The following is a 26,334-nucleotide window of genomic DNA, read 5'->3' as shown; positions in this document are numbered from 1 at the left end:
CTCATCTAAGAGTCTCTGTCCAATTCTCACAGTTTCTTTGCTTACATCTTCCTTTATGATGTACACACTGTGTGAAAGAATGTGGGGAAGTCACACTGGATATCAGCACTTGCATCACTGGAAGGATGCATGGGACAGAAGGGGAAACAAATATCTGTGTTCTTCTGAGTGAAAAAAAGCATTTCTATTTCCCATTTCAAGCATCTTGCAGGCTGTAAAATGTCCAGATTTCAATAGATGAACTGCAGTAGTGGGTGACTGGTTTTTTTATATTTATGAAACACCAGCCCTCTAGGCCTGAGACATAACAGGTTCATTGGACCATTATTAGGATAATTAAAGTGGAGAATGCGAATATTGAGGAGTCAGAGGTTTGTGTAAATTTAAAACAAGGACCAGGAGAGGCTACAATGACTACTCTCCTAAAAGTCAGATGCAGCAGTCTGCTGAATAGTAAAAGGCAAACCAAAGATGTGTTCTAAGTAATGATATGGGTTGGGAAGACAGAAAGCCAATGAGCAATCACTGATGGATCACAGTAGGATCACACTAAGCTACATGTCCTCATCACCTCACTGTGATGAAAGGAGAAAGAACTGCAAGAGACAAACACATCTTTTGTTAAACCCACATTTTTAAGACCAGAGTTTTAATTTGTAAGCAGCCAACACAAAAGGAGAATTGTGGAGGCATTAGAATAGAATTTATAACTTAAGAATAATGGGGAAGAAAATTGGAAAATAATTAACACTGGAGGAAACCATGCCCAGACTAAATTAATGGAGTTGGAGAAGGAGTGACTCCCTAAAAGCAGCTATGCAACATGCTTCTAAAATTAATACATGAAAAGGAGACTACCATTTTATTTGAAATGAAAATTATTATGTTTAAAAACAGTCTACTGTCAACTCCTCTATAAACTCTTCCGTGAATTGACTTGTGTTATTTCATATTTTTAATGGACTTTGTAGGAGTTTTCAAGAGGAAGACACTAAATGCAGTTCTCCTCCTCTCAGGTACTGCTAAGACTGTTTCTGAATATATAAACACTTCTCAATCAAGTATTCAAGACACATGCAGCCAGTTTGACAGTTATTTAGACAAGACTATTTAGGTCTGAAAATTATTTTAGGTCTATTGCAAACTTGAAATTATACAGCTCACTTCTGGCTCCTTGGGTATTCCTGAGGCCATTACTTCTCTGTTACTCACAGTACATAAGCAGTTGCCTAAAAGCATATGGCTTTCTGTTCCCTGAACAGTAACTGGAATTTTACAAATGACAGCAGGGCAAAATGAGGTATCAGCATTCCCCTTGCTCTAATTGCAGCACAGCTTTGCTCATCATGGATTAGAAAAAGCCAACATGAATGCACTGATCTTTGTGGGATCTCCAGCTTTTTCTCCAGTAAAAGGATTAGGGAATAACTGAAACTAGCACGTAATCTGCTAGTGTTGTTTTCTAGCTACATTGCTTTTTCTCACCCTCCCCCAAAAATTGTTCTCATATGCTGATTTTCTGAAATTATTTTCCAAGTGTACATTCTAGAGTCATGATATTGCCAGGCTTCCACTTTGAAAAATGACAAATGTGGCCTGGGTGATCACATGATCTTTACAGCCACTTCCAACAAAGTCTTCCACAAAGCCCTCTTGTCTGTCCTTTGTTCTTCCTGTCCTCTCTCCTTTGTTCTTCCTACCCTGTCTCTTTCTTCCATCCCCGAAGTTTTGCTGAAATATCTCTTTCAGTTCAAGTGAAACCACCAGCTTATCACAAGAGAAGATGCCCATGCCTAGGGCATACATGCACTGAAATGTGGAAAGGTACCAGTAGAAGGTCGCAGCTCTCCCAGTCTCTGCTCTCTCCTGCAGAGGTGACTGACCTTAATGAAACTCAACTGGCATTTCTTATCCCACCAGAGGTATTGAGATGTTCAAACACCGAGTGGTGTTAGAAACACCACTGATCCCCAAAGAGACATAGATGCAAGGATTTAGGTAGACATGACCTGCACAAATCAGCATCAGGAATGTTCTAGATGACCTGGGATGACTGCAAACAACAAAGTTGTTCTGAAATGAGCCAGTTCACAATTTATTACAGACTATAAAGGGCCTAAACCTACTGAACAGCTTGTTTGCAAGAAGGTCATGGCACATATGGCTCTACCTACATAAATGTTAGTAATAATACTTGAAATTAAGTGCAGAAATACTTCATCATAGGAAATCTTGATATTCAAGAGCTGTAATCTTCTAAAGCGCCTTTTTCTGGTGAAAAGTGAGTGCCTCGTCTGACTTTAAATACTAAAATATACTGAAGCTCCTGTGTGTCTGCCTGTGGTAGCCTGTGAAAACACACCTTCAAACTAGGCAACTACACAGTGACATGTCCATCATTTGGGCCACACTGGTTGGAAAATAAACTATAGCTATAAAAAAATAGCTCATTGTTTAGAGGCTAAATGGGTGGCATTTATTAAGAAATTCCCTCTCTCCTTGTGTTAAGGAGACAAGAGTAATTTATTTTGCAAGCAGGCAAAGGACAATTCAGACTAATCCATCAGGACTAAAATGTTAGTGTGTGGAGCAGATCAGACAGTTTTCTTCCAGTGTAATGGATTCAAATGTGAATTAAATAGTTTTAATTAAAAAAGCCACAAATATTAGCCAAGTAAGGCAATACACCTATGCACAGTAAATAGCACAGAGTAATACATCAGTTTATAGTTGTACACTATGTTTTCTGTAATCACACAGGTGCTCTATTATTACACCTAATCTTCACCATTGGAGATGGAAAATGCTGTGACACTTTCTACAAGATAAACAACCAGCAAATGTAATTTTTCATTTAAAGAACAGTTATTTTACCAGAATAAAATAAAAATAAATTCATAGAATCAAAGAATCAACCGGGTTGGAAAAGACCTCTGAGATTATCAAGTCCAACCCTTGATCAAACACCACTGTGGTTTCTAGACCATGGCACTAAGTGCTACGTCCAGTCTCATCTTAAAAACCTCCAGGGATGGGGAATCCCCCACCTCCCTGGGCAGCCCATTCCAATGTCTGATTACTCTCTCTGTAAAAAATGTCTTCCTAACATCCAACCTAAGCAAAAAACAGCTCTTCCAGATTTTGTAGAAATGACAAGATGTTCAAAGCATCAGGGTGCCTCATTTCAAAGATACATCAGAAAAAGGAGAATACAACTTGCATATAAAATTCAGATATTTCAAACATGGTCAGGAAACATTTTTTCCTGTTAAAGGTATGGATAAAAAGCTTGTGTAATGGCCCTTCCTGGTCAGGCTGTTCCCATGGAAAGCAGGTATCTTTACAAATACCTAGAGAGACACCAAACATCATAAACTATAACTCCAAACTCAAGATACTGATTGCAGTTTCCCTTGCCAGAAAGCCAAATTGCTTCCCATACTGCTGCCACAAAGCTTGTTTTTCAGGATGCCTAAAGGAAATCATACTGCTTTGTCTTGTTTTTTCCTGACCCTTCTTGTGTTTTCTTTTTAGTCTTTGAGTTTTATTAGGTCTTTTCATCCATCAGAAATATTTTATTCCGTTACTACCCTAATGTTTCGCGTGAATAGAACGGAACTCTTGTCTTCTTCAGGTGGGAATTTCAAACTGAGGGTAAATATAACTAATTGTTCCAAGGGAACAAGTTTTTTCACAGCAAACGTACCTGAGCTGAATTTCATATTGCCCTGCATGACGAGTCTGCACATTCCTCAGGACCAGTGTGAAGATGTCTTCATTTTGCAGGATTTCACATGCTGTTCCTGGCATTATTTCTTGCCCATCTTTAAACCAGTGAACAGTGGGGAAAGGATCTCCAGCAATGGCACAGGATATAAGGACATTTTGCCCAGGAGCTGCTGTCACTGATCTCGGTTTGCTTATGAACCAGGGCTGAATACCATCCTGGGGTTCTGTAGTTTACAAACACAGATTACAAATCAGAACAAAATGCCAAGCTTGAATGTAACTACTAAGCTAACTAATTTCAGGGAAAGCAGTCACAGGCAAGGAAAGTTATTTTGAACATCCAGGGTATAAGTTTTTAATCTGAAAATAAGTCGGGCTTTAGTTTTGGAAGTAACGTGTTCGTACCAAAATGAATCATTTACTTGGCACTTTACTGGCTTTATCCAGGCTTATACTAAGAGCAAAACAAAGAGACTTTAAAGCTGCCCTAAAAGGAATCTTGGAGATTTGTCCTTAGAGAATATGGGTAGGAATAGCTTTAAGGGTAAGTAACAGTACTATGACTGCTGTGCAGCTGAGAGATCATGTAGTAAATCATCATTAACAATTCCATAAAATTGCATTTAATATAGAAGATTGACCCCAAGGTTAGATCTCAGGGGGGCTTAGAGGATAGAGGAAGGTCTGAATTCAGAGCAGAAAGTGACAACGGGCTGCAGACCCATCCCTGGAGGCACAGTTTGCTCAAATACTGCAGATAAGATTCTTTGCATTAAAAATAATAAAAGTCTCACTGATTTCCAATAATTCTCAGTAATGACTATGAGAAAATGTCAGTATACAGCAACATTAAATGAAGTCCCCTGTCACAAAGGTAGTGAATGCCCAGTCATAGGAAGTTTGTAGGTATTTCAGTGTTTACTGTGGGATTTACATAATATGTGGAGATTCAAAGTCAAATTTTTTACAGCTAGTACTCAGATTGCAGAAATCATGTGTTCCTTACCTGCTACCACTACAATGTTAACATTAAAGCCAGGACACCTTACTTCTAGGCAGCTTTTCCAAATACTATGGCTTCAATTAGAAATAAAAACATAATTGAAAGGTTTACTTCAAGTCCATAGCTAAGTAAGCATGATAATTATAATTTGCAGCTGCATTTAGCAGAAGTTTTGCACTGTCCCTAGAAATAGGACTCAGGAATGCATTTTTGAAATAGTAACATAATGTTCCAGAGTGAAAAGGTTTTTTTAAAGATGCTTCTGCTTGATATCCTTTTTAATTCAGATGCAGAGACAGAACATGTAGCATCCCTCACAACAAACACTCATGTACTTTAAATAGACACTTGAACAGCACATTAAAATTATTTTAGCACTTTGTTAGGTGAAGAGGAACTTTATACCTTGTACTGTCAATGTTGCCTGGGTTTGACTTTCGCCTACTTCATTCCAGGCTTCACAGGTGTATTTGCCTGTGTCTTCAGGAAACACCTCCTGGATGTAGAGGCTGTACTCATTGCCTTTCTTCTCAAAGTGGAAATCTTCTGTCTCCTGGATTTCTTTCCCATTATGCAGCCAGATAATTTCAGGAGGTGGGTTAGCTGAAAATTATGAAACAACAAAAATCAGAGACACACAAATACCCACCATATGTTGATTAAGACCATTATTAAGGTTGGTAGCTTTTTTTGCCATCTGATTCTGCAATTTCATCTTACAAACATTCAAGAATTTCATTAACTCTTTCAGTGCTGTGTAATGTGGAATAGTCCGTCTTTTATTGGTTAAAATAAAAATGAATAAGGGAAGCATGTAGACAACAGAGAGGGAGAATGAGTTCTAGATCCCACAAAGGTGGTTATCAAGAGTTTCTGTTACCAAGGTTCACACCAGGACTGCTCTTTTCTGCAGCACTACTCTTATCCCAGCTGACAGGAATTCAGTCTTGTTTGGTTCACAACAAAAGCTGTTACAAGTCCACCGAGACTTAGTTTTAGTTCAACAACAGGACCCAATAATAAACTTATGTTATTATTATATCATTCCAATGAAGAAACACTTGTAGAGGTCTGAACACATTAACACTGGACAATGTTCATCCCCCTGAAGATCCTATTAGACAAACCTAGCTTTTAAAGAACCGGTTCCTAGAAATATTATTTCCAAATGCAAAGACACCTGCTAAAAAGATGGAAAAAACCCACAAACTTTGCAGCAGGATTTAATTTCTTAAAATAATACTGTCCTATAGCTACGCACCTGATACCTCCACAGTCATTATCACTTGACTTCCATCCATTACTTTGAGGTCAGTCAGGCCTTTAAGGAAGATGGGTGCAAAAGTCTTGTTTAGCTTGGCAGCCTGTGCACTTTCTGCCTTCTTGCTGCTCTTCTTTTCTGTGAAGTTAAAAAAGAATAAAAGGGGTCTTTTAATGGAATTTTCCTGACAAAATGACCCTATATTCAACATGATTTTGAGACAGTGGTTTTGTTTCAGCTTTCAGAAGGTAAAAATAACTGAAACCACCCAATATAGCTGTTTTGCTTTGCCAGTATTCCAGGCAGACAGACAAGAAATGGGAATGGAACTGTCTTTGTTCCAGGAATCCTTTTAAATCATTGTTAAGAGATATCATAGAGTATCATTCAGAAATTACACTCAGTTTCCAAAAATACACAAAGCCAGGTGAAAAAAAACCCCAAACAACCCAACAACTTGTAACCAACAACTCAATGCCTTTTTTAATCACTGCTAAACTCACATTAAATTTTAAGGTTTGTTGCAAGTTGCTATTCTCATGATTGATAAGTTAAAAACATAAACTCACAGGATTACAGAAGCTGCAACTCCGCAAGAAACTACAAAACTTTTGTTTGTTAGATGGTCAGTATTGAATGGTTTTGAGTTCACCACATTCCTCTCCTGTAATTCAATTAGGTAACTGCTGGTGGGAAAGTTTGAAACCTGAGGTTATCAATATATATCCCAAAACAAACTGTTGCATTATGGTTTTTAATTTTTTTTTGTTTTGTTTTGAGGCTGTACAGTCAAATGCTGAATGCTGGAATTAAATTAATCACTCTTAAAATCTATCTGTGATATGTTGTTTCCAGTATCCACAGTGATCTCTGTCTTGGATCCGGAGGCTATGAAGCAAGACCATTTAACTGTGATCTGTGGTACACCAGACCAGGAAATTCACTCCTGTTCTAAAAACCTGAGCAAAGAGAGTTGTGAAGCCAAAGCAGTGATCATGACCAAATGCAAGAAGTCATAAATATTTATCGGTCACTTGGATACAGTTTTTGTTTAGCTTGCATTCAGACCTTTTACGTCTTGCCTGTAAAATGCCAACCCTACATTCTATCCATACATGAAAATGGCTTTATTTTGCTTATTCCTACCTTTAAAATTTTCAAAGGTATACCAAGAACATCCAAAATAGTATTACAGCAACATAAAGTTCCAAGGTGGAGAAAAATCATAATTTATAAAATTGGTGATTAGAAAAAATGACAGCACATCACTGAGCAGGCCCACTGAACCTCCCTGAGGCAAAAAGTTAAGTTTGTCCCAGGGTAATTTGAGCTCAGTGTAAATTTGGAAGCTGCCTAGAAGGGAAGTTTTTCCTTTTCTCTAGCAAGCTTTTTCTAGCCAAAATCTTGTCTCGCTGGCTCATGTCATAGGTCTTTTCTTGGCAGTGAGCTTTGAGACATTGATGCATGTGAGAATGGAAACAAGGGACCTGACTGAGACCCACTGGGATTGGTGTTATGGTCCTGCTACTCTGAAGTGCCTGATTCACCATCAGACCACATTGATCAGTGTTAGGGCTTCCCATAGCACCTGCTTGTAAGTGACTGATGCTTTACAGAAAATAGCCATGAAGTTGGGTGAAAATCTTCTACAGTGATGAACTGCTGTGGTTCACCATATCCTTCTGTTTTGTAATGTTTACTCAGGGAAACAGCTTCAAACAATTGCTGTACTAAGCAATATCAGCACATGCTCCTTCACTGCCCTGATGCCTTGCAGAAAATCCTTTTGTCCCTCAAAGTGAAACAGATCTGTGGGGGAAAGCAGAAACCCACAGAATTGGAAAAAAGGAGGAAAAGAAGATAAAGAAAGCAAGAAAAGAAAAAAAAAACCAAGAGAATAGTAGGACAGAAAGAGGAATAGGGGAAAAAAAAGAAAAGTAGACTTAAAAAAATATTGTTCCCTTTATCCCTTTTACTGAAATAACTAATAACATTGCAAATCTAGAAGGCAGATATGCAATAAAGGGAGAGCAGGGAAAGAAAAAAAAAAGCAGAGATGTAGCTCTGGACCAAGAGAAAAACAGGCCTGGGTTCTGATCAGAAAAGTTCAAGTCTTCAGATAGGGGCAGATAACAACAGTTAACAGTGACAAGGGAACAAATTTGCTCGTAGTGGCTCTAGCAGCAATTCTCCCAGACTAGACTGAGCTGCCTCCAGAGCCCTGGTACAAACAGCATTAAGTCTGAGCAGCTCTTCCACATCCCTCCCAACTGGCTCTCTGCTCCATTAGACTGACCTGCCTGTTGCATGTAGTCTAAATAAACAGATTTTTATATTCTAGGAAGACAATACAGTATAACAGCCTCAGCTTATTAAAAATATATGGGTGAGCAACTGCAGAAGGAAAATCATTTCCCAAAAGGAATTTTTCAACAATGCTAACTCCTCCAAAATATGTGCTGCAGAAATGAAAGATTCATGTACTGGAATAAAATCATCTTCTCGCACAGAGCTGGAGAAACATCAAATGGAAGCAAGCAAATAATTCACAGTAATTGCATATATGAATCACAAACCCAACAAGTTTACAAAAAATGTTAGGTCTCAATTTTTCTAAGTTGTCTCAGGCAGATGTTGTGAGGAGACCTATTGATATGAGTGACATTATGAAGATTTACTGGGGCCACAGGCCTCTACCCCTAAAAGAGTGACCTGCAGGATTAAAGGATGAAAACCAACTCACCATTTTTACTGATCAGTGCTCATACTTCGTAAATGAAGCTGTCAAATTGAAATGAATCTGTCTCGCCATTGCCCAAAACTTAAAAAAATAATAGTGCTTACACTAAATTTAAGCACTGCATAGGTTTGGGTTTGTGCTGATCTCCTGGATGAAGGCCAGTTCTGTGCTTAAACAGAAACTTATGATGGCAAGTATCAAAACACCAGAAGTCTGTGGTACGTGAGTAGTAAAAAACTTAAAAGAACGCAGCTTAAACAGTACAAAAAAAGTTACTGGAGAGACAAAAGAACTATTTCAATAGGGGAAACTGAATGTAATCATGCAGAAGAACATTAAGATAGATTATTAAGTCTGAAATACTGAAAACTTGAGGCTTAGTCCCGGGACAGAAACAAAAGCAATTTTCTGAAGGTACTCCTATCCTTGTAAACCTACCGTATACAAATGCACATACACTTTGATTTAGTCCTTGAAGTATTACCTGATTTCTCAATACCTACTGTAAAGCAGGAATGAAAACATCTCCCTGTCTGTTGCTGATGTTCTTCGGAGCACAGGGGCAGTGAAGGCATTTTTTACCAACGAAATGTGTTGTACGTAAGAGCTCAAATATTAGAAGCTATCATGGCTGAGGCAACCAGTACTCCTAATCAAACATGTGGCATCCAGGATACAGAAAATATATGTCTAACAAGTCTGATTCCATGGCAACTTGAATAGGCTCTCTTCAAAACACAAGAATTCTCCCCTACTTTTGAAATCTTTATTTTTATTGGGGATCTTTTATCCTATACTACTGTTGTTCAGAAGTGTATATTCATCAGTAGCATATGTTTATTGAACAAACAACTTAATCAAAATATCACAAAAGCAGTCCAGTGTTTCTCAACTTGGCAGCAACAATTAAAAAGACTTTCATTCTAAGCCATAAATGCTATTTGTTCATTAAGAAACCACAGGGGATCATTTCATGTAACATTTCTTGCTTTGCTTAAAATTTGATACTGTGGACTTCTAGACTTAGAAAAAAATTGAAATTACTACTGCCAACTTTAGTTTCTCACAGATGTTTTACACAAGACAACACGGTCAGTTTTAGATATGTTATTTAGTTTTATTTAGTCTTAATCTAAAGTCACTGCATTTTCTCCGAAGGGACAGATACAATCATGCAAAGGCCATATTACAAAGACTGAATGTTAACTATTTTCAAATTCTTCTGAAGCTTGTAAATGCTTTTAGTTGTTTATTTATGACATAGCACCACGCAGTGACTCAGTGTTTGTCTGATGAAGGCTTTAACATTTCACAATTTTACAATGAAATAGCAGTGCTGTACATTTTCACAGATTATTTTAATATAAGGGCTTTTAATACAAGGGCTTCTTCAATTTTAACCTTTACAGGTCTTGTTTGGAAAAACAGCAATCAAATTGATTTTGGAGGGACAAGATTAAGCAAATAACTCCCATTCCCATTTATGCTGAAAAATACTGCGTGATTTTACTTCCCTTTGAAAACACCTGGCTAATTATTTCAACAGGAAAATACTACAAGGAAAACCATACACAAAACCCCAGGAACTGTTTGCAAAAGGGTAGCTTCAGAAAGTGCAACAACCACAAGTTCACGTTCCCTGGCCACATCTAGGTGCTTGCTACTATCATACACTAGGAACAAAATCTGTAAACCAGGAAAATAGTGGGCAATCAGATCAGAAAAACAGGACACAAATAAGCAAGCTGCTAACAACAGGTCAGTATTAGGATTGCTTTCCCCTGGTCCTCTAAAGTCCCCTTCACCACATGAACTCTGCTGGGGTTCAAAATCCAAATGCTCTCAGTGAGAGCTGGCTTCAGAGCCCATAGGAGGAGGAAAGAAGAAAAGGAAGAAAGCAGAGGTAAAGTTCCCAGCTCAGATACTGCAAGTCACTACGCTTCTGGCTGAAACATCCCCTTTCAGAACACTGCAGGGAATTTTTGCTGCCAAAACTACAGACAATAAAAATGCAGCATATCTGGCACCAGAAAGGAAATCTGGAACGTAAGGAAAATTTAGTTTGACATTAGCATAAGGGGATGACTTCATTATGTATCTACACATCCTCAAGCTTATTCAACCGGATGTGAAAAAGAGGAGATCCGATCTCTCTCTTCCTATTATGTTAATGCTCTCTAATCGCCTATAGCCATTTAATAGCTCCCTCATCACTCTTACTTCTTATTGCTTTCAAGGTTCACCTCTAAGAATGAAAACAAGGAACATAAGAGTCAACACAGAGTGACTAAAAAATTCTACCCCAGGCAGGTTATTTTCTCCCTCCCTTTCCCTTCCCCAATCAACTTCTGCTGGTGGACTCAATTCCCCCCACCTGGATCATGTCAAGGCACTTCATGAGGAACATCAGGGAGCACTACACAGGGTGGGCTTGATGAAATACAGGTACATTTCAATAACTTGTTTTCAGACTGTGCAACTAGTTTACTTCATCGTAGCTTATGAAAGCTGCCACGATTTTTTAACCACAGCTGTTGGTTTCCTGCAGGTCAAACCATGAAAGATAATAGAGAAGAGAACTCTGATTTTCTCAAATGCTACTCACAGAGAACAATTTTCGCACAGGGCTGTGGTCTGGCACAACGTGTAAGCCCATGTAAGGCATTTCTGGTGGGCAGTAATCTCTCTGTCATTTCAACAGGCTTTTGATAAGGCTTTACACAGGGTGTTTGATTTAAAAGTCCACCACAATGATCCCACTTACATGGTTCCTAAGATTTTTGCCTTTCCTCAGGCTTTAATGTGCGTGAATGTTGGGAAACAGCAAGTAATAAGATGCACAGCTCAGTGGGAAACACAGCTTGGGAGCCCAGAAATAGTAAGCAAAGCATGTAAAGGGTACTTTATATACCCACATATATTTTCTGCAAAGCAAAAGGAACACAGGCTTTTCCCACAGCATTCCCTTACCCCTAAGGGTTCGGGGTTTTTTATTGGAAAGACACTCTAATAAGCATCCAAGCCTATGTTTAAAAAAGCCTCTCAGTACATTAAATCTGCAGAGATTAAGGAGAATTTAAACTCTTCCAATTTCTTACAAAAAACCCCCAAAATTCTCAGCATATTTGGATGGCAATGGGAAAATATATATTACCTCTGATAAACAACTATTTCTATTAATCTCTTATTCTGTTTTCCATTATTTGTGCAATCAACAGTAAGGCACTCTATCTACAGTGACCGTATCAAATTTCAGATTATTTGTTAACCTGTATTAATAGAAATTTAAGGTGATAAAAAAATGCTCTCCTATTATTTGAGTTTTCTCAATCCAGGTGTTAAAGAGTCCTTACACAAATTTGACCTCTGGATATCTCCAGATTGGAAATTATCATTAGAGGAGTCTTAATGTTAGCTGTGGGCCTAAGCCAAAATACACTTGAATTTTTTAAATTCAAAGATTCAAATTAAAGGTCTGAATCAGAACTTGGGGACTGAGTGGAACTGTAAACATCTTTATATTGATAACCAAGGGCGAGTTATTGTGTTGAAAGTGGAAAGAAGTTAAAAAAAGAATCAATATCTGCGCTGTGGCATGACCATCCCCAGATCTGCTGTTGACACTGACGTGAGGAGAAAATCCAGCTCAGGATGCAAACTTTAGGAAGGTCTCCAAAGACTGGACATGGCCTGGAGTCAAAACAGTCAACATTTTAGGGACATCATATATTCTAATAAATTTTCTTGTTCATTTGCCTACCAGATGTACTGAAGATGTTTTCATGTGAGCTGCAGAATGCTGACATCTCCTGTTGAAATATCAGGACTTCAGCATGCTCAGCCCTGCACAGAATCACACAGTAACTGAGTTTGGAAGGAACATCTGGAGAGTGGCTATTCCAGCCCGTAGCTCAAGCTGGGTCAGCTACAGCGCTGCATATGTACACATATATATACACATATACATACACATATATATACACACATATATACACATATATATACACACATATATACACATATACATACACATATATATACACATATATATACACCTCCCACTGCACCTACGTGTGCAGTAACTCAGCGGCGCAGGACCAGGGTTACAAATGGTCACAAGTCGAGGACACACAAAGAATAGAGTTTGCTGCCTTGTGTTCAGAACACCGCAAACAACTTGCAGTGTTTAGTCTTACAAGAGGTTTAATTATACTCAAGGAATCTGTTTGCCAGCATCATGTGGTGAGCTGCCAACTAATGCCTGGTCTGAGCCGTGCGGAAGGACTGCCTCAGCAACATTTACCATTTATGGTGTTTAAATATCATTTTGGCTCACAGGGTAATAAGTCAACTGAGCTGAGGAGAATGCTTAACTCAAAAAGCTCTGCGTGAGTGGGCTCAGAGAGAGCAGCAGCAGATTCTACTAAAACCTCTCAAAGCAATACCCAGGTTCACACACATCTTTGTCTTGAAAAGAGTTTCACATCCTCAAATGTTTTCAATGTAAACAAATCCAGCTGCTACCAGAGCTCATGTTAACAATGATATCAACTCAAAAATCAAGATTTTGTAAGGCAGAAAATAGATATGAGGATACTCATCTGTCTTCCTGTAAAGTGTTTTTCCTCAGGCCTGAAGTGATATGGTCAAAACATTTTCTGCAAGTTTCCCAGGAAGCCCAAACTTGATTTATAATGGCATAAAAACAATTGAGAGTTTTATATTCTTGAGACATGTAGGAACATTTCTGCTTTATTAAAGATCTCAGGTTAGTATGCCATTTTGCAAACTGAATTCATGAGAACTAGATGTTTAATGACCTAGCAGTGTTCTTTACACATCTACCTCCCATCATTTATTTCTGCAGTTCTAATCTGTCTTTTGTAAATGGAAGGTAAGATTTAAATATCCGTGGGAGATGCTTTCACTGAAGAGCTGTATGTTGTGCCTTGCATTACACAGAAAAACTGTTAATCTAAGACTGACAATGCCCTAAGGCTATGCTAGTTCAGGATGGTTAGGGATATATAGAGGAGACCAAGTTCCACTTTATCTCATCTGGCAATCTCTTTATTTTACTCCAGGCCAGTCTTCCAGCCCTACACTGCAGCCCATGTATGCTCCTTCTTTCCCAAGTCTTTCCTCTGTATCACCAGGTCATCAGCATTTTAACCTGTCTTGTCTAGTCAGTTTGTTCTGCAACTGAGGTGTCACCCCAGAAATCCCACTGTCAAGAGGTTGACTGCACCAAGGAAGAATCATGATTTGAGAGAACAGCCAAAACAGAATGGAATAGACCATTTCAGCTGGATGGGACCTACAAGGATCATCTGGTTCAACTACCTGACCAGTTCAGAGCTGACCAAAAGTTAAAGCCTGCTGTTAAGGGCATTGTCCAAACGCCCCTTAAACACTGACAGGCTCGGGGCATCAACCACCTCCCTGAGAAGTCTGTTTCAATGTTTGACCACCCTCTTGGTAGAGAAATGCTTCCTAACGTCCAGTCAGAACCTCCTCTGGCACAGCTTCAAACCATTCCCACACATTCTATCACTGGATCCCAGGGGGAAGAGCTTAGCAACCCACTCTCTGCTTTCCCTCCTGAGGAGATATCTCAATTTGGAGTGAGGGGTCAGAGATACAAAGTAGACGGCTGGGTTCACAGCAGATCATTTTGCAGTCAGCAGACTGAATTCCTCCCTGACAGCCTCACTGGAAGTTTCTGCAGCCAAAGTGGTGTTTGCTTTTGCCTTCATAACTGTCTGCCTTATTAATGACTAACCCTGTTTGCAAGTTATTTATATCAAGTAATTGCTCCTTTGTCACTGTCACAGACAGCAACTCCATGGAAGGCCTGAGAGCGTGTACACCTACCAAATACATTTATAAGGCAGCTCAGCTGGCTCACTGCTTACAAATTCCCCAGCATTAGATACCAGTCTGACTCAGAGAACTGCAGAAAAGGTGCTTCCCATATGCTAGATCAAGCCAGATTATCTCTGCAGTGAAAATGTGCATTCTGCTGAGGCAGAATTTCACCTTCACATGCACAGTCTCAATTTTTTGTGTGGCTGTCCGGGTAGATTTTAATTGAATTGCAGCACATCATGATGTATAGAGGTACTGCTTCCATCACAAAAAAAACCTGGGCTGTGAATGAACTGAAATGCAATGGAAACACAACAGGAACAGTCAAACACATAAAGCACAAGTGTCCCTGAGGATGCCACTGATCTAATGAGTTACAGCCCCTTCAGCCTCTGGCGAATCCACACTGGCAACAGAATTAGTTATCCTGTGGTAACATTAAAATAGTTCTGCTCCTCTCTTGGGGGAGTAATCAAAAGGATACTGTACTAAGAATGATGTTAAGGAATCCCTCAAATAAGACAAATAAGACAGCTTGAGAGCAAGAAAACTTTTGAAATTAGACTAATATGAAGGAGGAAAAAGAAGAAAAAGTACAGCAGTGTTGTATTTCTGGGTAAAAGTTGGTTTCAGAATGGAATTCTAAAGCAAGACTTGTTTGACATTTAAGTTCAAAAAAGATAAGGTAGTTTGACTACAGCATTGTTTGTGGTCAGTTGTCTCTTCTTGATTAACTTACGTTAAAAATCTCTTGAACCTAGACATTACCCCAAAAAAAAAGAAAAAAAAAAAGGTCTGTGTATGTGGACTGAAAGTCAAGCTTTCATTAAAATGAAGCTGCAGAGAAGCACTTCCAGTGGTATACAGCTATACAAGGTTCCTACCCTCTGTTCCATTCCTTTACTGCAAAGGAATGATGGACACTTCCCTTAGGCAACTTCTGGAGCATTTTTAAAATTGAGCTTATTCTATGAGATAGTTTGATGGCTGACTCTTTGAGTTCCCATTAGCTAATCCACATCAACTGATCTTGAAAACATTCTTTGGGGTAACACCATGCCCACGCTTTCAAAATTTCTCAGGCGTATATTCAGTTAACAGGTTTTACACGTATTTTGATGACTTCCACTTTTCAGCTGAAATTTAGAGCACTTACAGAATGTGGCAATCTAAGCTGGGACGGTTTGCCCCTTGGCCAATGCAGGGCCATTCCCATGTCTGTTGTAATAACCATCTGTTTTTTGCCATTCTGGTACATAACAGCTTAATGTTCGCGGTATTTGATCACACCACAATTGATGCAAGGGTGAGGGTTTTTTCTTTTCTTTCTTTTTAAATTAAATTATTTTCTTTCTGTCAACATCTCATCTTTGTTTTTCATTTATAAGAAATGTTAATGCAATTTCTGACATTTGAATTTTCCTCATTCTGCAAGCACTCATCCCTCATTTTCATCCAAATTTGGTTTCCCTTTTACTGGAAATGATTTATATTAAGAGACTGTCTTTAGAGTGCATTGCTTATGTTGATGGCACATCCTCTATCATTAAAAGCTTCCACACATGTCTTGCTTTTGTCCTTCAGTTTTGGTCTCTAGCTGGCATTGTGTTTCACGTTTGGTCCTGAGGTGCTGCAAGAAGGCAATTAAAAAAACCCACCCAAGCTTAGTCTTACAAGGGTTACAGCTGCTGGTGATCCATACCAAGTGATGTACTGAGAACCTTGGGACACTCTTGAAAGCACTGGAACAGTTTCTTTGATGCTCATGACAGCTTACTCCTGACTTTTCAATATCATAACAAAACCCCTCTCCCCTTCAGTTAGTGCTCTGAAACCAATTATTACATAGCCAAGTGGTTCCACGAGTCTACTGGTCTGGAATGCCTTTTGGACATTTAATAAGGCTAGACTTGTGTATTTTGTAAAGTCACCTGCAGTCCTTTATATTTATGTTATGCTTGAAATACAGCAAAATGCTTTCAAATAAGCAATGACTGTGAAAAGCTGTCACAAATATCACTGTAGGCAAGTAAGACATCATACTTTGCTTACCTTAGGCAGAAATGTGTATCTCAGAGAAACAGAGCTGTAGCCTCTCAATTAAGTCTTCAGAGAGGCTGCTTATTTCAGTGAAAACCTCCTTTAAAAGCTTAATGTCTAAGAAAGGTCATTCTGAGAGAGAAAGAAAAACAACCTATGACCTAAAGACACAATCTCTCATGACTAGAGGAAAAGACTCCTACCTGAAAGCTTTTCTTCTACCTGGTTATATTTTATGGTCCCATTCACACCAGATGGAAGAGTGACAGGAACAAAACAAACTGCTTTTCCGGAAAGCATCTCCCTTCACTGCTCTGATAAACTGGTTACCAGCAGGGACTCTGACAGGCTTTCAGGTGACTAATCTGCTAGTCCAGTGATCAATGAATGACTACAGTAATCCGATTGTAAGGGCTACAGGCTTCCCAACATAGACACATGCTGGGGAAGCTGCACTGAAAAAAAAAAAAGCATGAACAGAAAGTGGTGGGGGAGAAAGGGGAACAGATGTGAAATCAGGAGAGTGCACTGCTGGCAGGGAAGGAGAAATGAGGTCGAGAGCCAATAAGCAGGAACAGCAGTATCTGCTGAATAGCATTTGCTCACCAAGAGCAGCAGTATTAGGCCTCTATTTAAAAAAAATAAAAGCAGTGTGCAGAAGACAAGCATCAGCAAAATGGGTGGCTGCAGAGCATTAGAGCCCACAGAAATACCATGGCTGCCAGCCTGCCCTGCTGCCATCACTACCCACACTTCATGTCCTCTGTCTTGAAAACAATCAGTGATGCTGCTGCCTGGTGGGAGGATGCTGGATAAACCTCAAGGAGAGTGCAGTGGATCAGATATTTTGTTTGTCATCCACAGCAGAACTGCAAGACAGGACATTCTCCTAGGAGTCAGCCCTCATGCAGCAAGCACTCCACTTTGATACCATCCCTAGAGAAAGCTGGGGAAGGCAATTAACTACCTCCCCTACATGGAGAGACTGTTTGCAAAAGAAGAGAAGCTTCCTACATGCAGTATTGATTTGGTTTGGCACAACAGAGCCCATCGTATGTCCCACCCCAACTCCCACTCTCCTTCCAGTCTGTAATCTTGTGTAGTGCACTCGGGTATTGGTGTGAATGTCAGGTGGTTAAATATCCCTTTGACACATTTTTTCTGCAGATGGATCTGACCTGTAATTCCTTGTCAGTGATTAGTTAACTGACAGAGAGAGCCACATGTCAGAAGGCTTATCTCAGGCATGAGGCAGACCTGAAGAACAGTCAGTATGTCTGCGAGTGGCCTTACCTTCCAACTAGACCAGTTATTACCAGGAGCTGTCTTGTCTTTATACTCTGATTGTCTCAGGCTCAGCAAAGCATGAACACCAACTTACTACACAGGTATATCCAAAGTCAATTCAATTCTCCTCACCTCAGTTTCCTATTCATAAAAAACTCATTAAAACGTTCAACCACCCTGATAAAAAGCTGATTAATATTAATATTCAACTTCAGTATCTGCAATCTCCATCAGTATATAATCACCATATAGTTCAGGTGACCTGAATGTACCCTGCACATCCCTTTTTAAGGAAGTGGTTTGTTTGATTGTTTTTAAATGGGATGCCTGGTGAATTTAAAAAATGGCTTGTATACTTATTTTCATAACATAGAACAACATGAAAATTGTAATATGAGATGTGAACACCAATTCAAATACAATAGCTTGCACATACAATAACAGAAACAACTCAGTCATGCACGTTTTTTAAAAACTTTAAAGAAAATTTGTGCATCAGCCCCAAAGTCTCCCAAATATTGATTTTTCTTTGTATAAAAAACAATGCAAAGGTGTAAAGGAAAAAAAAAAATCTAACATTCTCAGAGTAGCACATGGCACCAGGAATGTCTATAATTGAACATTTGAGTAACCTGGACCATGTTTATCACCTGTCAGGTTTTCCTGCATTAGACCAATTAGTCTGGCATTACCCAGTGCACCCGACTCACGGTTCTGTTAGAAAAAATTCTCACATTAAAGACATTTGTTAGGCAGGTTTTCAAAGAAGTACTGCTCAATCTCTGTAGTTCATGTCTCCCTGTATTTCAGCTGCAAGAAACCACTGACACAGGGAAGACGGATGTCAGGATTCAATTTAGTCTACTTAGTCTTTTACAAGGCCAAAATTAGCTTCACCTTGATTAACTTAGTTTCTCCACAGACTACCTAATGGATCTACCCCAATTTACTCGGCCTTTAGATCACTTACTTAAGGAAGTGTCATCTTACTTAAGTGATCTGATGCTAATTTCTCACTTTAAATAAGCATAAGACTGATTAGTTTGAATTTTTTAAGACCACGGCATTTCTTATGCCCCATCCATATGAAGTGTGGGACTTTTCAACACAGTGCCAAAAGCCTCCTACAAATAGCTAAGTACCTTCAGTGTTTTTCATACAAACCCAAGGAATAATACTGAGGCTGTCAGTGCTGGACAGAATTTATCCTTCTTAATAATAAGGAAGCAAAAGACAACCATAAATGAATCTGAGAGTGATGACTTAGAAGGAATGCTATGCCACAATAAGCCTAGCTAATTATCCAGGGCCCACTGCAAAGTACTGGAAAAAATCCCACCTTTGTATTTGACAGGACTTGGAGCAGTAGCCCTTTATGGGGCAAAGGGCCTTTAAAATGTTTTCTACATTAACCCCACAAAAGAAAATTTCCTTTGACAAAAACAAAACAACAGACATTCCAAAGGGCAAAGAACACGCAGAAGTTGACCAGAAATCATAATATGTGGCTAGATAACACCTGTAACCTACCAGCAGGTTTAAGCACCATCCCCTAATATAATTCAGACAGGGATTGAACAGTTTGCCACTGACTATCCTTACTGCTGAGTTTTCTGAGTAATCTGTGAGCTGAATTTAATTTAGAAAAATAAAATTGAGTTTTATTGTTAAGGCAGACTATTCACTCCAGGTAAAGTTTCCCCAGTGATTGCAGCACAATGTTCCTTCATGAGATCCTTACAGTACAACAGCAAAGCCAAAAATGGCAATATGAAGTGAAATGTAGACCCAGATGGACTCAGAGATGTGTCCAAGGACCACAGTAGCAAGTTAAGGAAAAGTTGGATTCTGACACTAGTTGGATACTGATGATAAGCCAAGAATATCCATTCCTTCTCATATTAAATAAAAATTACTTGCCACATACAAAAGGGAAATATTTCTCTAACAATGAATTAACAAACTCAGCACTGCATGAAATCCTTAAATCATCTTGGAGACAAAAATGAACTGGAGAAAGATGGGTTACAATTCAGAAACAGTTTTACAGACTTTATTCCAAAAATCAGTGTCCGGTCAGGAGACGATTTTTGAGGTTTTCTCCCTTTCTGTATGTACAACGATTTTTTGCTGTAATCTGCTTGCAACAGCTGAGCATTTAGAGAAGCCTTAGTGGCAGCATTCAGAGACTCAGAGAACTCTAATGCCAATAAGCTTTTGCTAGAGGTTCTGATGGAAAAAAAATACATGAACAGATAAGAGATTTGGAGACCATGATTTTAAATTTTGTACTATTTTTGGCAGACAAATCCACATTGATCTGAGTCTTGGGGAGAGTTACTGTAATCCTCATGGCAACAGGGACATAATGAATTTTAGGGACGAAGCAGAGGGGACAGCTAAAACTGTGAAAATGTTGAACACGTGGGTTTACAGCCTATCATGCATGTTCTTAATTCTGCTCTTGTTCCTCTCACTCTGCTATTCCATGACTCCCAGAAAACAGAATGGGACGCAGAAGAGAGGAACTAACTCCCCATAATGGTGGCAATGCAGCTTTCTAGCCCCAGACTAGCTAAAGAACAGGAGGAATCCCACACAGTGCAACAGTGACTACGTGGCCTGAAATAGCCCAGCAGAGTACACAAGCCCAGGGAAAGTCTAGGTCACTGCTGCTCCCACGTTAGCTTTGTATGTCAACCCTAAAATAACTCAGCAATGGTTAGCAAGAGTAAGAGAGGGGCTGTCTTTTGGGTTTCTGAGTCCCAGTGAAGGATCAGCAGGTCCCATGTCAAAGACAGCTCCCTCGAGGTGGGGGGCTCTTGACCAGCCCTTAGCTAATGCAGATGAAATGCTTCAGAGAAATTATAAGTGATAGCTTTGAGAACAGATTAGTTTCAGGCTTATTTTAAATCAGTGTTTTCCTACTTTGTACTTTTTTTCAGGGGTGGGAGGGCAGGGAACTACTTTTCCAGTCTAGTAATCAAGAAATTAACTCACAGGTTTACTGGAATTTGTTTTCATTTTAGGTTTTTTAGGGAATTCATACAGACAGAGTAGGGGCAGGCATAGCACTGAAGTGCTATAGACAAACATCCCAGAACACTGCAAAACAAAGACAAATCTTGAGATCCCAGGGATCAGGGTACATTTCCCATCAAACTGCATGTACAAATTTAGGGCAGGTATTATTTAGTCACAGACAAAAGGAATAGTTCCCTTGGCAGCTGCCCCTCACAGCCTGTTGGACAGGCAGTGACCAACTATATAAATTTGGAAAAATATCATTTACAGGTGACAAATACCAAACACAGACTTGATTGCAGAGGGAGGAGGAGTCTGAGGGAGGGGGATTGAAGAGAGAGGGAGATGATCATCTCCAGGCCGTAAAACAAAACACCTGTATAAACTGATGCCAGGGGAGATTGAAAGAATAAAGACCATAATACAGATGAATACTACCTCACTGTTGAATTTATCAATGGAATTCTGTCATCTCTTTTCTTCATTGTGAACTCTGATCTTTTAGACTGTGTTTGTTCAGATCCTGGTGCAGAATTATGGCTTTCGCAGACAAATCAACTATGTCAATTCAGCACTGGTACACCTCTCCCAGAACAGCCTCACTGCTCTCTGTGCACTAAGCCCTTGGTAAGGTCAGAGCATTAATACCTTTTTCTGAAACATGCATATTATTTTACACTACACAGTCCTTAAGCACTTAAGTTGCACATACCTCCAAGGGGCAGAAAAAGTAACCAGCTGACAGAAGCTTAGAAAAAATATGGAATCCACTTACAACCACCTCTTTTAAGGGTCCAAGATTATTTTTGTTAAAAAATATTAGTTTATATGATTTTAGTAATTACAATAGGTTGAGATATTCACCTTTGACTGTGACCTGAGCACTGCAAGATGCCTGTCCTTTGTTGTTTTCAGCCAGACAGGTATAAATGCCATCATCTTCTGGTAGGGCATCTTGGACAGTCAATTTTGCAACTCCATCTTCAAAAGTGGAATGGGCATATTGAATTGGCTGATCTGCAGACAGAAAGGAAGAGAATTGACTTAACACAGCCACAAGTTTCAAAAGCACATCTAGTTTTCAGTGAAATCTGGATGCCTAACACCAGCCAGTACATTAAAGTACAGAGCCAAATCCCTCTCTCTGGTGCACAGCCACTGCACTCTAGTGACTACAACCAGCAGCATCCCAAGCACAAAGTGCTTTATGGTTGTCAAAGCTCACCATTAGATTCACTGAGTGCTACCTTGAGTAGCAGCAAGAGGGGAAAGCTTTATCTTTGCATTTTGGATAGATTCTCTTTCAGCTGGATAAGACAGGAACTGTCTTGTGTGTTTGCTTCAGACATTATTTCCATCATGTAATTTGCCTGGAACTAGGTAAAATGCAGATAAAACTAGATGTGCAAGATCTGTTGGGCATGGAGGACCACTTGAAGTCCTCCACAAGGTCCTCTGTAGTGGAAGACATTCCAAGAGAGACAGCAAGATCTGTGGCTGATTTACAGAAGTCAATCTGCACTACAGTGTTAGTCCAGTAACAGACAGGTGTGGTCTGATCTGTGGTGATGTGACTATTAAAGAAGTTCATTTTAAGAAACTGGTTCCTTAAATTGCTTTGGAATGTGTTTAAATATTAGTGTAGGTGGTTTAAAGTTGCCTTGCTATTGTCTCAGGAACTGTCATCAATCTTAGCCTTGCTTTCTGAAATGCTTCTGCAATCTGTTTCCCCAATATTAAATAGTTTCCACTACTGACTCATCTTTGGTTGCTTTCCCAGTGTATGCAATGCTTAAGAGGGCCTGATACCTGTGCATAAACATCATGATGGAAAAAGAAATTAAAGTCATCTAAGAGAAGAGGATGAAACAGAGAAATTGTGCAGGACTGAATCAAAGACATCTGTCATTTGGGAGTTGATGGTCAAAAGGAAAGATCAATATTGATTTCATTGCAAAAATAATTTCAAAACAGGACAAAGCTCTGGGGTTTCAAAGAAGCAGTTCTGTACTATGAGGATAAATTAAGTGATGCAACAGATTTTTCTCTCATCTCTGATTTTCAACACTGGCAAACTCAGAAGGCAGGCACTGTCTGTGCACTATCTATCTGCATAAAAAGTTGGGGGTTTTTGTTCCTTTATTTATAAGCCATCTGTTTGTTAAGTTAGTAAATTTTCTATTGCATTAATAATTGGTGTGAATATTCAATCAACTACCCAGAAAACTCCAATTTTAGAATAAACTCTCTCCACCTTTGTCACAGGTCACATATTCCTATTACTGGTTCCCTTGAGCTCCTTTTCACTCAGTTTACACACAGACTGTTGTAACTATTATGTTGAACCACATAGTTTTTGCATGTGGAAATAGCACTGTGCTCAAATATGTAGATGTAGAGCTAAAGCCCAAACACACAAAGTTTTCTGTAAGAGGACACTGGGCATTGGACTGCCTTCCTGGTCCAACTATGGAATATCTATCCTGTCTGGGATTCTGACATTCAAACTATTAGTGGGGCCAAATGATACAATGATGCCACATCAGAAATGCATTTGAGATAAAAGCTGCACCATCAAAACCAGAAAAATGCCTTTTTATTTCTGTTGTAAGTAAGCAAATGAATAGGGTAAGTGTTCTGTGTGGAAAAATAAAATGTAGACTCCTTCACCATGTCCTCAGATCTTGTCAGGGCTCTTTTTCACTCCAGCTCCCAACAACACTGTGGCTATTTTTCAGCAGTATTCACCAAATAGTGAATTCACTTACAGATCAGCCTTTTCATTAGGCCCCGGAAAAGAAACACAAGCGTATAAGCCCTTAGGAATAACCTGCAGCAAGATTCTAAGTTACATCCATAGTACTTATATTTTGATGTAATAAAAACAATACTCCCAGTAGTGAAATGTTCCCTTCTCCAGAGGCAAAACAGTCAAATCTCCACGACAGCTTGGCAGCAGGAACAATAACAAAAAATACCTTTCTACTGGCATGTTATGCCTGAAGAAAGGAAATTTTCCCCTGGCCCATTTATTAAAAGTTTTCTGGACAAATCACAAAGCTATCCTAAAACCAAACACTACTCAGAGAATTGTTATGCTAAAGTCACGATCATACTGTTCTTAAATTCAGAAGAAAGAGGTTCAATTCAAGTCTGTGAGAAAAAAAACAACTCAGAAAGCAATATGAATAGAAAGATACTTAAAATAGTAATACACTCCTTATTTCTGCAATTGAAAAAGAAGTTACCTGTAAAGTACTTAAAGAAGATGAAGTAAGTTGGAGTGACACACTGAAGTATTGTCAAGAGAGCACATGCAAAAAGTTATTTATAAGGCTTTGGTGAGGCCAGAACTAAAACATAAGAAGTTTACTTTCAGAGTATTTGCCAGTAAATCAGCAAAAATTCAGAAAGAAACTTAAAATAAAGGTAGAGTGAGAGCAATAGGGCAAAAGAACCATCTTGAAAAAGTTATAGAAAAGCTTTAATGGTAGAGTTGCAGAGAAGAGCTCTAATAAAATTCATAGTTCAGTCAGGTACACTTATTTGTGCAGTCTATGAATATGGAAAAAGTACTCATCCCCACAGATTCTGAGATGTAATTACAGACAATGCAGAGCACACACCATATACTTTTTGTCTCGGTTGACCTTAAAGAGAGGTCACTCTGCATAATGCTTGGAAAATGTTTGAACTCTTGTGTAGTCACAGCTGGTAAAAATTATTGGTATCTAAAGTAGTACTTCTACTTGTACAAGAAGTTATTGCAAGGCTTTTAGTTCTCTGGTGGTTTGGATTCCTTGGAGATTGCAGGAAGGCAGACTGGACACCATGAAGGCTGTTCAGTATCAAGGGATGGCCAGCCTGGAAGGGAGACTGTTCTGCTTTCTTACTTCCCCTTCTTTTTTTTCCTCCTATTTGTTTCTCAAAGCAGCCTTCTGTTCGTGTTTCTTCTGATGTGATAACTTGGCCTTTACACTCATTTCACCAAGATATACATCCTTTCCTCACGATTCTGCTTAAAAATTAATTCTGGCCTGTGATCGCTGTCATGCTTGGGAGATAATTTGCATTTGATATTTTCTAGTGAACTTTACCATCCTGTCCCGTAAGATTTTTATTCCTATGGAGTTCTGCAAAAGTGCTGTGTTTTGAACAGCAGTGTGGTTGCTCTCAGCAGGCTGCTTTTTCCTCTGTCGCAGCCAATCAGTTGTGAATATAAAAAGCTTTATATTCCAAATATGGACCACAGATGCTAACACATCTTTTTTAAAAACAAAATTTGTCTGCCTGCCTCAAATTATATACTGTGAATATACTGTTTTCTTCATATGGTCAGTTGATGAAAGACTCCACCAAAAAGCCACTGTTATGTCTGCTTGGAGTAATATTTCAGGACCAGACATACAACTTTCTCCTTTATTTGATCATGGATATAAATATGAGAAATTTGTAGTATACAGCTAGCTGCTAGACAGGAAGGAAATGTTTGCATTCAAATGGATATCAAAATAGCCAATTTGATCCTTAAGTAAAATAGTGATCCTAGGAGCGTACATGGAATTATCAACATTAAACAACTGTTTATAATCCATTCAAGTTTGTATCAAAATAGTATATAAACAGTTATTTCTCACAATCAGCTGCAAGACAGAAAAGCATTAAACTATAGTGATATGATTTAGGAGTCTGGAATGAAAGTTGTGTGCTTGTGTCTTTAGAATAATATATGATGTCCCTGATTTTCATTATTATGATAGTTTCTGTTACTGAGACTCATGACTGCCTTTTGATTTAAGAGCAGAGTTAATACACTGACTTTTTACAGAACCCTGGTGGTTTGAAATCCAACTAACTACAGCAAAAATCCACCTGTATTTTCCTCCTCATAATATTGATCCACCTGCAGTCAGAAGCTTGGATGCAATATAAACATGGTCATACCTGAACAGGGGCAGACTTATATGAGATCAGTGAGAAGAAAGGTCAGTGTAGAACAAACATCCTGAAAAAAGGCAGGGGGGCACAGTGCATCACAGAAACATGTTGCTTATTTATCTCTAAGCTGTATTTTTCAGGAGACAACAGTCTTCTAGTTAGCACAGCAGAACATGGTTACATAAATGGAGGCTGTTTCTGTGCCTGATAAACTGTAAGTCATTTGAAAATCAACCCAAAGTCAGTCACCTGAGACAGGAAGATGCTCTCTGTGTGAAGATAACTGAGTATAAGTAGATCATTCAATGACTAAGGGAACACTTTATGACCAAGGATACTCTTTTATAAAGATGAAATGACTGACCCTGAGCTGCAAGACAATTCTTGCAGAGCCCAGCAATGATTCTACTCACATCTGCAAAGGAGGAACTTCAGAGTAGCCTT

At 39.0% G+C, this 26,334-nt stretch overlaps 1 protein-coding gene across 3 annotated transcripts in view; it reads right to left on the bottom strand.

Annotated features, from left to right (window-relative positions):
* The window catches only part of MYLK (myosin light chain kinase), a 190,220-nt gene that overhangs the window by 79,391 nt on the left and 84,495 nt on the right, over window positions 1-26,334 (bottom strand). For all 3 annotated transcript variants that reach the window (XM_029959831.1, XM_029959830.1, XM_029959832.1), the window contains exons 11-14: window positions 21,817-21,969; window positions 5,994-6,131; window positions 5,138-5,335; window positions 3,707-3,953 (exon numbers count right to left, since the gene is read on the bottom strand). In XM_029959831.1, coding sequence (XP_029815691.1) covers window positions 3,707-3,953; window positions 5,138-5,335; window positions 5,994-6,131; window positions 21,817-21,969 — 736 coding nt within the window. The remainder of the gene's footprint in view (window positions 1-3,706; window positions 3,954-5,137; window positions 5,336-5,993; window positions 6,132-21,816; window positions 21,970-26,334) is intronic.

This window comes from Manacus vitellinus, unplaced genomic scaffold (assembly GCF_001715985.3).
Source record: "Manacus vitellinus isolate BGI_N305 unplaced genomic scaffold, ASM171598v3 scaffold_22_pilon, whole genome shotgun sequence".
In the NCBI taxonomy this organism is placed as follows: Eukaryota; Metazoa; Chordata; class Aves; order Passeriformes; family Pipridae; genus Manacus; species Manacus vitellinus.
This window is presented reverse-complemented; position numbering and strand designations above follow the sequence as displayed.